Source organism: Hyaena hyaena, unplaced genomic scaffold (assembly GCF_003009895.1).
Source record: "Hyaena hyaena isolate Hyena2069 unplaced genomic scaffold, ASM300989v1 scaffold_14, whole genome shotgun sequence".
Classification (NCBI taxonomy): domain Eukaryota; kingdom Metazoa; phylum Chordata; class Mammalia; order Carnivora; family Hyaenidae; genus Hyaena; species Hyaena hyaena.
Genome location: NW_024080646.1, coordinates 4,055,435 through 4,071,651, shown reverse-complemented (window position 1 = coordinate 4,071,651; position 16,217 = coordinate 4,055,435). Strand labels below are relative to the sequence as shown.

The 16,217-nt window shown below is 37.8% G+C and overlaps 1 protein-coding gene across 8 annotated transcripts in view; it reads left to right on the top strand.

Annotated features, from left to right (window-relative positions):
* RBBP8 (RB binding protein 8, endonuclease) overlaps positions 1-5,766 on the top strand; it is a 97,891-nt gene extending 92,125 nt beyond the window's left edge. For all 8 annotated transcript variants that reach the window (XM_039218103.1, XM_039218133.1, XM_039218094.1 and 5 more), the window contains 3 exons: positions 519-615; positions 3,992-4,133; positions 5,584-5,766. In XM_039218103.1, coding sequence (XP_039074034.1) covers positions 519-615; positions 3,992-4,133; positions 5,584-5,681 — 337 coding nt within the window. In that variant the 3' untranslated portion in view covers positions 5,682-5,766. The remainder of the gene's footprint in view (positions 1-518; positions 616-3,991; positions 4,134-5,583) is intronic.
* The last annotated feature ends 10,451 nt before the right edge of the window (positions 5,767-16,217 follow it).

The window sequence follows — 16,217 nt, the reverse complement described above, 5'->3', positions numbered from 1 at the left end:
AGGGTGAATAGAGGCAGCAAAATAAATTTTTAGAGAAAATGAAGATGACATACAAACAGATGAATCTCTTTTTCAAGGGGAATAGGTTAGCCCAGAAATACAGGTTCTTAAAGAAAACTGAGTTAACAGAGGTAGTTATTCTTTTTTTGGTTATGTTATACCAATTCCTGACTTTAATAATACAATATTCCTTTTTAAATTAGGTTATTTTATATATTATTTTCAGCCAACCAGGTAAATTTTCAGGCAAAAATAGGAAATAATAGTTATCTTTTTTCAGTTAGAGAACAATATACATAAAAATACCTGACATATAGTAGGCACCTAATAAGTATTTAATGAAGAATGCATAAAAAAATTGTTTTCTAACATACTGAATAAACATTTCAAATAAAATGAGTGAATGTTTTGGGATTATTTCTTCTCTGGGTCCTCACCTTTGTTAATTAAAAATCTAAACCAAAGATCTTTATAGTAACAAATGGATTAATTTTTAAATTTAATTCATTTTTTTCCAGAGAGACTAGCTTACAAAATTTTCCTCATATTGAGGTAGTTCGGAAAAAAGAAGAGAGAAGGAAATTGCTTGGACACACATGTAAAGAATGTGAAATTGTAAGTACTAATGTAAATACTGTCCAGTGACTGTTTTTAAATGGCTTTAAGATTATAAATGCATTTTTTAAAAATCATAGATACAAATCTAGAAACCTAGTTCAGGCCAGGAATAGCAGGATGAATAATGAAAGAGCACACCAGTTGTGACCTGAGAGATATAAATAGATGAAAATGAAAGCCCTCAACTTCTCTCAAATTTTCAATAAGTGAACCTGGAACCTAAGCCCTAGTTCTTTTTACCAGCCTAAGACATTTTGCCATTTTTCTTTTCTGTGTTTATTTTTATTTGTTTTAATGTTTTCCCCTGATGTTATGTTACAGCAAAGCTCTTCTATATAAAGTATTTGGGGAAATTTTTGATATTTTATTTTAAAAAATTTATTTTTACATTTATTTATTTTTGAGAGACAGAGACAGAGCACAAGTGGGGAGTGGGGAGCAGAGAGAGAGAGAGAGAGAGAGAGAGAAAATCCAAAGCAGGCTCTAGGCTCTGAGCTGTCACCACAGAGCTGTCAGCACAGAGCCTGACACAGGGCTCGAACTCACAAACCACGAAATCATGACCTGTGCTGAAGTCAGACACCCAATGGACTGAGCCATCCAGGTGCCCCTTGATATTTTAGTAGGAAACTTTAACCAGCACTCTCAGGAAGTGAGATGTATTCATATTTTTTTTCTGAATAAGTGGTATGACCATAAGCTCTTAACTTTTTCCCCAAACATTCCTTCCTAAACAAATTGTGATGAACAGGCTCTATTTCACCCTTAGAGCACAAGTACATCTTCCTCTTATACATTGTCCATCTTGAACTATTGAAGTAGGTAGTACTCCTCCCGTCTACCAGATATCTCTCAGGTAGGTTCTGTGTTTTCCTGAAACATGCTTCTTTATTTTTTTTCCTTGCTATCTGTTAGCTATTAGATGCCTGCCTCTAGCAATTTAGTTCCCCGTTTAAATTTTCTTTTTAATAGCTGTGGGCTAGAAAACCTGATAACCAAGCAGATTAAAGTTCTGTATGGATAGTTTGTAGTGCAGGTAAGCATTTGGTGAGAAATAGCCTCTAACAGTGGCAATATAAATTGAGATTGCTATTTTGGAAAGCAGTTTGGCATTGCAAGCAAAATCTGTATCATGAATTTCCTAACACAAATTGAGCATACCATGATTTCTTAACTAAAGAACATGGTCTATCCTATGCAGACCTCCGATTTTTAGTTATAACCATGACTCTTACACTACCAGTTAGAAAAAAAGCTCTTGTGCTAGAAACACTTAATTTGCTTTCCTTCTCTCAGGAATCATTGCCTGTGCTGTTTTTCAGTCTCTAAAAACTATTATCTCATACATTTAATTCCAATGTTTTTGTTGTTTAAGATAGGAGATAAATCTGTTCCTGTTACTCTCTCATGACTGACCAGGAGTCAAATTGCCAGTCCTACATGTTTAAATATCTGTATGCTTACCATTCCTAAATGTATTCCCAATGTCTCTTCCACCTGTGGAATATGTAATACACATGTGGAAGTGTAATAATCATCTCAAGTTTTCACCGCTGATTCCCAAGCCTCTTGAGTCTCCTGTATGTCCATTCTTCTAGCTGCTTAAACCAAAGCTCTTATAGTTGTCCTCTGTTCTGTTCTTTCATTTCTCACTAACCGATCTATCAGCAAATCCCATCAATTCTGCTTTCAAAGTGTATCCCATTTCCACCCACTTACTATCACCACCACTAACCCCCTGGACCAAGGTACCATTTCATCTTGCCGGGACTATTGAAATAACTTCTAAGTGCTTTCCTTGTGTTGTTTTGCTTTAATTAACCGACGGTTTCTAGAAAGCAGTGTTAGATTCACAGCAAACTAGAGCATAAAGTACAGAGAATTACCATATACTTCTGTCCCCATTTTTCTTTTTTGTCTGTTCACAATATTTCTTTCTTTTTGAGAAAAGTATTTCTGAGATGTTAATGATTTTATTGCCCCCAGTTGGGAAATTGCCTAGGATTAAAGGTCTTCTTTATATCAGCAATGGGTGCTTCAGTTCCTGGCCTACATGCCAGAGGGGAGAGAGAGTCAGAAATGTGGGCTGGCAGGACAGGGCCTGAGAGCATCAGCACAAGGTGGCTTGGAGAGGACAGGCATCTACTTAATTTCTGTCTTCCCAGTGTACTTTTAGCACAGCATTGAATGGTCTTTTTTTTTCCTAATGACCTTTTTAGAATAAAAATTAAATCTTGTCATTTCTCTACGTGAAACCCTTAAATATCTTCCCATCTCACAAAGAAATAGAATCTAAGAGTTCTTATCAGAACAGCAAACTCTGGCACCCCACTTCCTCTCTGATGTTGGTCACCACCCTCCCAGGTTCTCACTGTGTTACAGCTACACCAACCTACTGGTGCTTTTGTGTATGTTGTAATTTGGTGGCAGCATTTCTCTAAATAGATTGATAACCATGATTCTCTAAGGTCATCCCACCCCAGTGTCCAGGCTCAAGTAACAAAGTCTTGTCAGTGAGAAAAATGAAGAAGTCCCCAAAATAGTTGTTTCAGAAGTACCCAGAAGCCTTTAACTAATTTGTGTAAAAGAAAAATGTATTTAAAACCTTTACTTCAACCTTAAGTTATAGTCCTAATTCTGCCACTTTCAATAGATGATATCGCCAGTAAATTATCAATTTGCTTTTTAGTTTCTCAAGTATGAAGTGGGATTGGCTGGATTGTGTGGTCCTGTGGTGTGTTCTATTACACTTCACACAACTGCCTTGTTTTCAAAAGACCTATACATTTTTTACATACAGGTTAAAACCTTGTTTTCATGAAATTCAAGTTGTTTGGGTTGCAGTTGCAAGAAATATGTCTTTGATCTTAATTAAAAAATATTTAAATGGGATCCTGAAGCCTGCAACATTCAAAACTAAACTTTTATTTGTAAAAACCTAAATTAAAAAATTACTTCAAAACACACGTGTTATATCCAAATAACAACTGAGAAAAGTGCCAAAGTGCAGTTTTGTTACTGGCCTGACAAAGTTGACTCTGCACCCTATAGACCAGCTCTGCCACTAAGCATGTTATAAAGTTAAGCTGGCAGGTTTGGGGTTTGTATTGTAAGACTTTATTGATGAAAAAAAGAATCATATTGATTTACATTGTGACACAAGCTACAAGCTCCTTTTACTCATTTGTGGAGCAAACATTTTACAGACCAGCACCGGTGTTATTAGTAGTAATTACTGATATTGTCTTCAGCGAGTGTTGTTCCCTAACATGCTGAATACTTTGACAACTTCCTTAGCTTCTGGTTTTAATCAATAAGCATAATAGTCCATGTATTATTTCTAAATGAAAAACTTACCAGTTTTTATTATCAGTATTATGCAGATATTCCAGCGGAAGAAAGAGAAAAGAAGCTGGCTTCCTGTTCAAGACACCGATTCCGCTACATTCCACCCAACACACCAGAGAATTTCTGGGAAGTTGGTTTTCCTTCCACTCAGACGTGTATGGAAAGAGGTGAGAATATAAGTTATAATATTTTGGAATTAATTTTTTTGAAATAGTGTATATACCCAAGTCTAAACATTAGAGTTTTTTCCCATGGTTCTCCTTATTTTTTTGTTGTTGTTGTTTATTTATTTTTGAAAGAGAGACAGACTGAGTGGGGCAGGAGCAGAGAGAGAGGGAGACACAGAATCTAAAGCAGCCTCCATCCAGGGCTCAAACTCATAAGCTATGAGATCATGACCAGAGTCAAAGTCGGACACTTAACCGACTAAGCCACCCAAGTGCCCCTCTCCCATGGTTCTCTTTACCTTCTGCTCAGGGGCTAGTTCTATGACATAAAAAACAAATTCCTAAAGATAAAAGGCTTAACTTTAACTTTGAGTAATGCCATTGGAATCAGAGATTGTATATAATCACTTTAGTTATATATTCATTATCCTGGTTTGTCATTCAAATTTCAGAAAGTAAATGTCTCTTTTATCCTATCATCAAAATGACTTTTAATAAAATAACAACATTATAAAAGTTGCCAGCAATGTGTTGTTAAAAAGAGAGAATCTTTTTAAAGCAATGAGTCTGAATTTTAGATATGGGTCTTTATAAACCATATCTGAGTAAAAAGGACCTTTGTTTGTTTGGCAGCTGTTGTAACTAGCTCCTTCAAGTATATATAGCACTTATATTTTATATGATTTCAGAATGTATACAGCTTTGAAGCTAAGTCTCTTGTAGCTATTACAATATATTTTCATTTTCCCCATTAATAAGCCAAATTAAGTTCCCTTTGACAAATGCTGCTGCCTGGTCTTCAGATAGAATTACACAATCCGGATAGAGCCTGTTTTTCTGCGCCTACCATGGCCTAAGGGGGTATAGCAGAGTGCACAGCATATGACTCAAGACACCGTAGGAGAATCGGGTGGTTGAAGAGTACAGGGCCATGGGCACATCTTCTAAAGTAGCTGCTGCAGAAAGTCTTTTTGATAATCACCTGGAATTATAATAGCAAACCATTCTTGTTTAGCTGTTTGTCCCCATTTGCAACCTGTAGGAGGCAGAATAGGAAAGTACTTAAGAGCTCTGGTTCTGGGAGTTAGACAGATCTTGGGCAAGGTCCCATCTCTCCCCCTTCATAGCTTTGTGAACTTGAGTAAGTTATTTAACTTCCTTGGGTCTCCATTACCTCTTCTGTGAAGTAGGTATAGTAGAAGCTACTTCAAAAGAATGTGAGCATTAGCTGAGGTCATATATATAACATTTGATAAATGTTTGCTGTTACTGTTAGTATCAGTGAGGAGACTGATGCTAAGTAGGGAAATCATGCATTAACATCGCACAGCTAATAATCACAGGATCATGTAAACTTAGAAGGCATTAAATAAGACAGTTTTGCTGGGTACATGCTGAAAGAAATGCATGTTGCAAATACAGTCTTCTAAATTTGTCATTTGTTTTTAAGGTTACATTAAGGAAGATCTTGATCCTTGTCCTCGTCCCAAAAGACGGCAGCCTTACAATGCAATGTTTTCTCCAAAAGGCAAGGAACAGAAGACATAGATGTTGACACAAAAACAGGATGGAGGACAGTGTTTCTTTTTAGTTATTTATAGTTAAAGTTGGTATTAAACACTGATTTTTCTGATCTTCTGTACTCTGACTTTATTAATCATTTTTCTATTGCAAGTGTTTTTAAATGGCATTAACCTACCACACAAACAACTATTTAAAATGTGGATACACTTATGTTATATTTTCTTGCTTTTGCACCTTTAAAATAATAAGATGTTTTCATTTTGCACTCTAACTTAAGAGTTGTTTATTTACTTTATTTGGTAATACCTAATTACAGTTTTGAAAATATGATAGTTGTAGTCTCTGATTTGTTGCCTTTTAGGTCTTTTCACTTGACTTTCCCTTGGTATTTACATTCCGTAATGGCTTTGTGTTAATCACTACAAATTTTCCTTCTCTTCATCAGTTGATTCTCTGTAGGTCATTCCATTTCTGACATTTAAGTCTTAAAAAAAAAAAAAAAAGGCTAAATTTTAGTAGTCCTTTTAACTTTCCAGTTTCTTTCTTTTTCTGGCTTGAAATGAGCTCCTACTCCATAGTGAATTCCTATAGAGGCTTGATTACAAATATCAACCTTTTTTTCATTTTTCATATATTATATATTAACATAATCCTCTGATCATCCTATGTCTTCACAGTCTCTTCATCATACTTTTCTAAAGGTTTCAAGCTGGATTTATTGAGTTCTTCTCTGCCCATGTGTTCAAGTTCAGTTGTATTTTTTTTCCTCTGGATTGACTGATATTATTAACTTCCAGTTTGGCAACAAAACAGATATCTTGATTCAGCAAATTTCTGTTCCTCTAGGACCTAGTGTCTGAGTCATCAAGATGACAGACCACATCTGTGTCATCCACCGTCTCTGGTGGCATTTTGTTTGTCAGTGTCTTTTTTGGGTATCTCTAATCCACATCTTGACCATATTACTCAAGCAGGAGAACATGAGACACTGAATGGAATGCCTCACTAAGATCTAACTGTGTAGATAAAACTCTTCTCAGAGTTCCTGACAATCTCTGCCTAATCTCATCTTCATGTATCAAGGTTCTCATGTGAACAAATGACATCAATTTGTGTTTTCAGAGACAGAATCACCAAAGAAATCACATATACTGAGTACCTTCTATACGTCAGACCCCTTATGTGCATGGTTTGGCTCTGAATGTGATCTGAATTTTTTATAATCCTGCCCTATCTTCTATTCAGCACTTGTCTTCCCTTCCCAAATGGTTTATCCAATGTTTGATTTTTTTTCTCTGCTGACAGTGAGCCAATCTCTCCAAAATAATAGCAACCATTCATTGGTAACTTGCTATATGCCAGAAACTGTGTTATACTCTTCACATAGATTTTTCTCTTTTAATCCTCAAATAATCTTGTGAATTTATGTGTCAGCTTAATGTTAAGCTGCAAAAAATGGACCCAAAAAACAAATTAAACAAGTGACTGGTTTTATTTTTCTCGCATTAAAAAGTCTGGAGGTCAGCAGTCCAAGGCTGGTAATGCAGCCCCATGATGCCCTCACAGATCCAGATTCTTCTGGCTTTCATACTTTGTATGTGACCTTCATCCTTGTCACTATAAAATAGTTATGCCACCTCTAGCATCACATCCATGTTCTAGACAGAAGGAAGGGAAAAGAAAGTATATGTCATTTGTTTTTGTCCCTCTTTAAAAAGTTTTCCACTTAAATAAATAAACTTGAAAATAAAAGGGGTTGCCTGGGTGGCTTGAGTGGTTGAGTGCCCAACTCTTGGTTTCGGCTCAGATTGTGATCTCATGGTTTGTGAGTTCGAGCCCTATGTCAGGCTCAGCACTGACGGTGCAGAGCCTGCCTGGGATTTTCTCTCTCCCTCTCACTCAAAATAAATAAACAAACTTAAAAAAAGAACATGCAACTTTTGATCTCGGGGTTGTGAGTTTGAGCCCCACATTAGGTGTAGCGATCATTAAATAAATAAATAAACTTTAAAAGTTTTCCAGAACCCCTACCCAATTACTTTCCCTATGTCTCAATGGCCAAAATTGTCACATGGCTACCTCTATTAACTAAGACGAAATTAAAGCCCTGGATTGGCTAATTCCAGAATCAGAGTTTGTATTCACTATAGTATAGTACTTCTAAAGGCCAGGAGTCTGAGAGACACCTGGATTTGAACAGGGTACCACAGGATGTACAGTTAGAGCTCTATACCTCCAGTGAATTTCCTTTTTTATTTATCTTTTGAATATTTTTATTTTGAGAGAGAAAGCGAAAGGGGAGGGACAGAGTGAAGGAGAGAGAATCCCAGGTAGGCCCCACACTGTCAGCACAGAGCCCAACATTGCGCTCAATCCCATGAATCATGAGATTATGACCTGAGCCGAAATCAAGAGTCAAGATGCTCAACCGACTGAGTCACTTAGGCCCCCTGGATTTTCCTTTTTAAAAGGCAGTCTAAGCAGAGACAGGCAACAAGAGATTGTCTACTTGATAGCTTACAGTAATCCAACCATTTATAATCAGTATTTTTCATTTTATCTTCAGTTGACCTGTGATGTTGGGTAAGCTGAGATCCCTATCCCTTTTTACTGTTATTGACCACCTCTACCTTTAAATGAAGTAATAAAACAGACACTTTTTAGAAACACTTGAGTTACTTGAGAAACTTAACAGAAGACCATGGGGGAAGGGAAGGGGAAAAAATAGTTTCAGAGAAGGAGGCAAACCCACAAGAGACTTAAATACAGAGAACAAACTGAGGTTTGATGGGGGGAGGTGGGGGAGAGGGGAAAATGGGTGATGGGCATTGAGGCTGGCACTTCTTGGGATGAGCACTGGGTGTTGTATGTAAGCAATGAATCACGGGAATCTACCCCCAAAACCAAGAGCACTGTATACACTGTATGTGAGCTAACTTGACAATAAATTATATTAAAAAATAAAAATTTAAAAAAATAACATGAGTTAGAAGGATGCATTTAAATGCAAACATTATTTCATGACACATAGTACATTCTCTCACTTAAAAAGATAAAGTAGGGGTGCCTGGCTGGCTACATCAGTGGAACATGTGACTCTTGATATCGGAGTTGTGAGTTTGAGCCCTATTTTGGGTGTAGAGATAACTTAAAAATAATTTTTTAAAAATCTTTTTAAAAATATGTCTTTTAGAAGGGCTTTATTCATTTGTAAAGCAGTATACATGTTAGATAAGGTTTTAATACAAATCTCTGTCAATCACTATCTATAGTTTCAGGTTGGCTTTAAGCTTTTTTAAAAGATTTTACATTGGGGGCACCTTGGTGGCTTAGTCGGTTAAGTGTCTGACTCTTGATTTCAGCTCAGATCATGATCTCACAGTTCGTGAAATTCAGCCCTGTGTTGGGCTCTGTGCTGACAATGCAGAGCCTGCTTGGGATTCTCTCTTCCTCTCTCTTTGCCCCTGTTGTGCTCGCTCACTCTCTGTCTCTCTCTCTCTCTCTTTCTCTCTTTCTCTCAAAACAAATAAACATCTTTTTTTTTTTAATTTTTTAATGTTTTTTATTTATTTCTAGGAGAGAGAGAGACAGCGTGAGCAGGGGAGGGTCAGAGAGAGAGGGAATCACAGACTCCGAAATAGGCTCCGGGCTCTGAGCTGGCAGTCAGCACAGAGCCCGACGCGGGGCTCCAACCCACGAACCACGAGATCATGACCTAAGCGAAAGTCGGACGCTGAACCGACTAAGCCACCCATGCGCCCCTAAACATCTTTTTTTAAATAAGAGATTTTTTTTATAAGTAATCTTCACACCCATCTTGGGGCCCGAACTCATGACCCTGAGATCAAAAGTCAGATATTCCACCAACTGAGCCAGCCAGGCCCCCCAAAGACCTCTGATTTTAAACTTTGAAAACATGCAAAACCTACGGGTCAGCACTTAACATAGGAGTAACACCTTTCCTACCTTTGATAAGCAGGTATCGTGATGAAACCATGTGAAACCAAAGATTGTCAAAGGCAGTAGTTTGAATGAGTTAATCATTGGTACCCAAACATATATAGAAGACCTATTGTCTTGGAAGAGCACAAAATGAAAAGAAGAAAATTTCCTAACACCTTTCATATAGTGAAAAATTCCCCTAAAGTCCAACTAGAAAGGCTGCTATTGGTAGGCTCAGTGTATTAGTAACTCAAGATAAACTGCATCTAGCATATGCATTTAAAAATGCCTGGTGGGGGCGCCGGGGTTGCTCAGTCAGTTAAGCGTCTGACTTCATGTCATGATCTCATGGTTCATGGGTTCGAGCTCCACGTCGGGCTCTGTGCTGACAGCCAGCTCAGAGCCTGGAGATTGTTTCAGATTCTGTGTCTCCCTCTCTCTCTGACCCTCTCCTTCTCATGCTGTCTCTCTCTCCCAGAAATAAATAAAACATGTATTAAAAAAAAAAAAAGGCTGGTGGGGTGCCAGGGTGGCTCAGTTGGTTAAGAGTCTGACTCAATTTTGGCTCAGGTCATGATCTGACTGTTGATGAGATTGAGCCTTACATTGGGCTTCCCAGTGGCTGTGGAGCCTGCTTAAGATTCTCTCTCCCCCTCTCTCTCTGCCCCTTCAGTACTTGCTGTCTCTATCAAAAGAAAGGAAGGGAGGGAGGAAGGAAGGAAAAGAATGCATAGAGAGGGTACCTGGCTGACTGAGTCAGTAGAGCATACAATTCTTGATTTTGTGGTTGTGAGTTCAAGCCCTATATTGGGCGTAGAGTTTACTTTTTAAAAAAATTTGTCTTTTAAGTAAAAATGCATAGAGCACATTCTTGGGCCCTCTAAAAGAAATAACTGAAAAACCACAAAGATTCCTCCTTAGATTGTCTTCAATTCTTAATTAGTTACAAAAAGGAAATAGTTTTACATGAGCCAAGAACACTTACACATTTATTTAACATTTATCTTTACCATGCACAATACTAAGTACAGTGTCAGAATCAGGTAAAATTTTACAAATTTCCTCCAAAGGAGCCTGCTTTTAAAGAAACATACACCGAAGAATCTTATTGTTAATCCTGACACATTAACATAACCACATGGGATTTTTTGAAAAATAATACTTTCAGAAATAAGTATTTGAAATACATCTCAAGGGCATCTGGGTGGCTCAGTCATGAAGTGTCCGACTTCAGCTCAAGTCATGATCTTGCGGTCCGTGAGTTCGAGCCCCTTGTCAGACTCTGTGCTGACAGCTCAGAGCCTGGACCCTGCTTCAGATTCTGTGTTTCCCTCTCTCTCTGCCCCTCCCCTGCTCCCACTCTCTCCCTCTCAAAAATAAACATTAAAAAAAATTGAAATACATCTCAAATTTTACCAGCTGTCTGTTCTTAGCAAGCCTAGCAGTTTAAGAGACATGTCAAAATCTTTCTCTGAGCTGATGCTGCTAGAAAGGTTCCTTAGAAAACTTCAGTGTCCTTACACTTGAGTTCTTGAGCACAAAGAATTAACGAAGCAATTGTTTATCACACCAGCAGAGGCCAGAAGAGCGCTGTTTTTGGAGAATAATCACTGGAAAGTAGGGGATGAACAGGAAGGACTATGATTAAAAAATTTCTAGAATGAATAGGATATGAATTGGGAAGCTTTGGAACATAAATGAAGGCTTATTGGGGGAAAAAACGCTTTCAACATAGCTATTGTTGGTATAAAACCAACTGGCAGAGGCAGTAATTTATGGTCTTAAAAACATTCCAAATATTGTGTATTTTCCATATGCTAGGCATTTGGGGATGTGAAGAGACACCAGACATAAACATAGAAAGATGCTTGAGAGATTGAAGAACCTTAGACTGAGTGCCCTCCTCCCCCCACCCCGCAAAAAAAAGGTAATTAGAACTCAGACTGCCTTAGAGAAGCAGAAAGGAAAAGATAATGCAATCTAAGTTGGGAAAATCACCTGAATGTGTACATGCTAATATACTGAGTCAAAGGCACCTTGGAGAAAATTTGATTGTATCCCCTCCGTTTATAGTGGGGAAACAGAAGCCTAAAGAGAATTAGTGACTTGCCGAGATCCCAGTGGGCTGGAAGTAGAATGTAGTTTGGGACTTGAGTATGGTGTTTTCCCCTTCCTAAGTGCTAGAGGCATACTTTCTAGGTAAGTGTTACAGCTAAAGAGTAGAGCTATGCAGTATTATTAAGAGAGGCAGTATACTTTTTTTTTTTTTTAAAGATTTTGTCCTTAAGCAATCTCCACACCCAATGTCTGAGCTTGAACCTACAACCCAGGATCAAGAGTCACACACTCTACCAACTAAGCCAGCCAGGCACCCTGGCAATACACTATGTCTTAAAGGCAAGAGTAAAGAGTTTAGACTTGAGGGGCTCCTGGGTGGCTCAGTTGGTTAGACATCCGACTTCAGCTTAGGTCATGATCTCATGGCTCGTGAGTTCAAGCCCTACGTTGGGCTCTGTGCTGGCGGTTCGGAGCCTAGAGACTTTCCCATTCTGTGTCTCCCTTGCTCTCTGCCCTACCCTACTTGCACTCTATCTCTCAAAAACATTAATAAAACATAAATTTTTTTTTTTAATTTTAGACTTGAGTCTGTAGTCCTATGGTTTTCAAACCATTAGTAACATCCTTTTATTAAATCTTATATATGGGGTACCTGGGGCTCAGTTGGTTGAGTGTATGATTCTTGATTTCAGTTCAGGTTATGATTCCAGGATCATAGGATCAAGCCCTATGTTGGGCTCCACACTGAGTGTAGACCCTGTTTAAGATTCTCCCACTGTCCCTCCCCCAACCCTCAAATTTAAAACATTAATAAAACATAAATTTTTTTTTTTAATTTTAGACTTGAGTCTGTAGTCCTATGGTTTTCAAACCATTAGTAACATCCTTTTATTAAATCTTATATATGGGGTACCTGGGGCTCAGTTGGTTGAGTGTATGATTCTTGATTTCAGTTCAGGTTATGATTCCAGGATCATAGGATCAAGCCCTATGTTGGGCTCCACACTGAGTGTAGACCCTGTTTAAGATTCTCCCACTGTCCCTCCCCCAACCCTCAAATTTAAAAAAATGTTTTTGAGTTAAGTCTTACATAGAACCTAGATAGATAAACAATGATATTTTAAAGGCATAAGTTTATTTCAAGCATTCAAATTTAATAAACTTTTACTTATAAATCCAATCAGCAAGACTAGATAAATACAAAATTGTGAAATGAATTATGGATGACAGGGAACATCAGTCTCCACATCCATGATACTCCAGTCAAATGTTTGCCATACACCAGACCAAGCAAACCAAAGTATCTGGGAGTAAGGTTTTTTTTTTAAAAAAGCTCCTTAGGATGTAGTGTGCAGCCAGATTTGAGAACCATTGTCTTTAAGTCACTGTTAGAAGCTAGTTCGATGTTATTCAAACTTTAGTATACATCAAAATCACCTGGAGGGCTATTAAACCACAACTATCTGAGCCCCCACCTTAAAAAATTTACATTTTTTTATTTGTTCTTAGATGATGCTAATGCTGCTGGTACAAGGACATTAAGTACTTAATCATAAAAGTCACCCAGATGCTTGATAAACAGAGATGCTAGGCTCTTCCTGTGGGGAGTTGGAGTCAGGTAGCCTGAGCATTTGTATGTTTAAAAAGTTCCAGATCATTAGGATGAGGCAAATCTAAGAAAGTTTGCTTAGAACAACAGGGAAAATGAAGTAGCAAAATTTTAAGCTTCCAGCATCCTCCAACTAAAAATACTTTGGACTGGATCGTAATGCATTAATTTAGGTGGAATTATTAGGTTAGCAATAGATGTGAAATGAAAATTGGGGGGGGTGGCAGGGGGTAGTGAGGCATCAAGTGTGCAAGAAAAAAATTTAGTAAACTGTTATAATATTCCAAGCACAAAGAGCACTTAGGCCAAGATAATGGCAGTAGGAATGGGGAAGAATTTGTAAGAAACTCCTTCATAGTTGTTACATACCAGAACTGTGGCAGCTCTGAGTATCCAAAGATGAATATGACAACCTATCACCAATTCAGTGGTTACAAGGGGCATTATGAAGTAAGAGCAAATGGATGAGATCTCCCACTGGAAATAAGACCCTGGTTCTACATGACATTTATAATTGTAAAACTTTAAAAAAAAATAGGAATGAATTCATTCATAATTCTAAAGTGAGATTGTTTTTTTTTTTACACATTGAAGAATTCCACAACAATGGCACAGTAGATATTTACCCAAAAGTAATTTATTAAATCATAGGAGTATTTTATAGGGGTGCAACAGTTGGCTTGGAATATCCTTTCTGATGCATTTCCCTACTCTCCACTCAAGCTCAGGAGTCCACATTATCCAGTTGGAGATTTGTCCAAGAGATCTGCCTTTTGTTTTCTTTTATTCTATATTTACTTATTCACTCAGATAATCATTCATTTGTGCTTACTGTCTCTGGGCCCTTTCAGTGTCCATTAAGATTTTCACCAAAGGCTGGCAGGACTAATAAAAGATGAAATTCAGACCAACCATAAACCATCAGTCTATTTTGATAAGATATTTGGGAGAAAAAAAAACACTCAAAATATGAAGGATGATATAGATTTCCAATGGCCTACCAACTTAAATAAATAATTCTTGGGAAAATAAAGATAGAGGCAAACTAGATAAAACTCTTAAAATTAAAGGCATTCAAGCTTCCAGGTAGGATCCATGCAATAAAAATCATTTTTTAAATACAATAGTGATCTGGTGAAGCAACACAGTTTTTCTTTTTCTTTTCCTTTCTTTTCTTTTTTCTTTCCTTTTCTTTTTTATTAAGAGAGAGCACAAGCTGGGAAGAGGGGCAGAGGGAGAGACTGTGTGAGAGAAAGAGAAAGAAAATGTTAAGGCGCCTCCATGCCCAGCATGGAGCTCAACTCAGGGCTCAATCTCACAACTGTGAGAACATGATGACCTGAGCCAAAATGAAGAATCAGGTGCTTAACCAACTGAGACACCCAGGTGCCCCCAAATAGAGACTCGAAGCTTAGAGGGAGAGGAGAAGCCTTGATGAGGTGAGCTGAATTCTACTGACAGTGTTTCTGAGTGGTCAGGTCAAGGCTTCACCTACCAGAGTGTTGCAACTCAGAATCCAAGAACCCAGCTGAACTGCTGGTCATCTCACAAGGCTGGAGTGACAATACTGGCAACTTGGGCCTCATTACAGCTTTCCCCCTAAGATGTTTGTCAAATGTTGAAGTAAAACCTCTTTTAGGGAAAACGGTTAAAACAGTATATTTTATTTATATTTTACCACAATGAAAAAATTTAAAAGACAGTTTTCCACAGACCCACAGTGCTAAGGAAACCATCAATAAAGTTCAAGACCTGCCACGAGAAGGTGCCCAGTTAACACCCCAGTCAACCTCTTAGTTGAAAAAGACCGGGAGGGCTGTGATGCCAGAATGGGCTCACAAGGGCAGGCTTTGCATCACCAGCACTGAAACCCATTTGCCCCCCACCTCATTCCTGGTTGGGTGGTCAATCCCCACCCTGCCTGTTAGAGGAAAGTGTGACTCCTCTCTGAAGGAATATAACCTCGTATCTGGAGCTTCACAGTCTTCAACATTCAATTAAAAAAATTCTTGACAAGCCAAAAAACAGGACCATATAACTGAAACTCAGGGAGGAAAACAAGACTCACAAGGGATCTGGATACTAGAGTTAATAGGCAAACACTTAAAGATCACTTATTAATATGCTTAAGAAAAGAAAGGAAAATTTGAGAAAATCGATTTTTAAAAATAAAGAATTTCACCAGAAAGTTGTAATCTTTTAAAAATCTAAAGGAAATTTTAGAACTGAAACTTAGAATATGTGAAATTAATAACTCAATTAATGACTTTAGATACAGCAGAAGTAAAAATCAGTAAACTGGAGTGTGGGTTAATAGAAAATATCTAAACTGAAGCCCAGAGATTAAAAAAAAAAGATAAAGTAAAGAGCGTAAGAGGTATGGGACACATTGAAGAATTCGAACATATGTGTAATTGAACTTCCAGAGAAGGCAGAAGCCATGGTATAGCTCTGTTGAGCCTCTTTCAATCCAAATTCAAGAGGCTCTTCAAAACCCAAGCGGCAGACACACAATTCAAACTACATGTGGCCACATAATGGTGAGATGCTAGAAACCATGAGAAAAATCTTAAAAGCACCCAGAAAAGGGAAAAATTCATTAACTTCAAATAACAACAAGATGGCTGATTTCTTAAACTGGGAGCCAGGTGACAGTGGGATGACAACTTTAGATTGCTGAAAAAAAATAATTGATAACCTAGAATTCTGTGCTCAAAGTATCTTTCGAAAGTGAAAGAAAAAGTTACTTTCAAAGAAAAGCTGAGAAAATTCATCACCAGCAGACTTGCAGTAAAATGCTATCTTAAGTCCTTGAGGTCAAAGGAAACTCAGTGCAAGCAAAAAGATGGAAGGATAGGGAGGATGAAGAGCACTGGAAATAGTAACTCTGGACGTAATATATGGATGGTCAGACATTTTATCAAGTGGATTTGGTAGGACGTTAGCGTCAT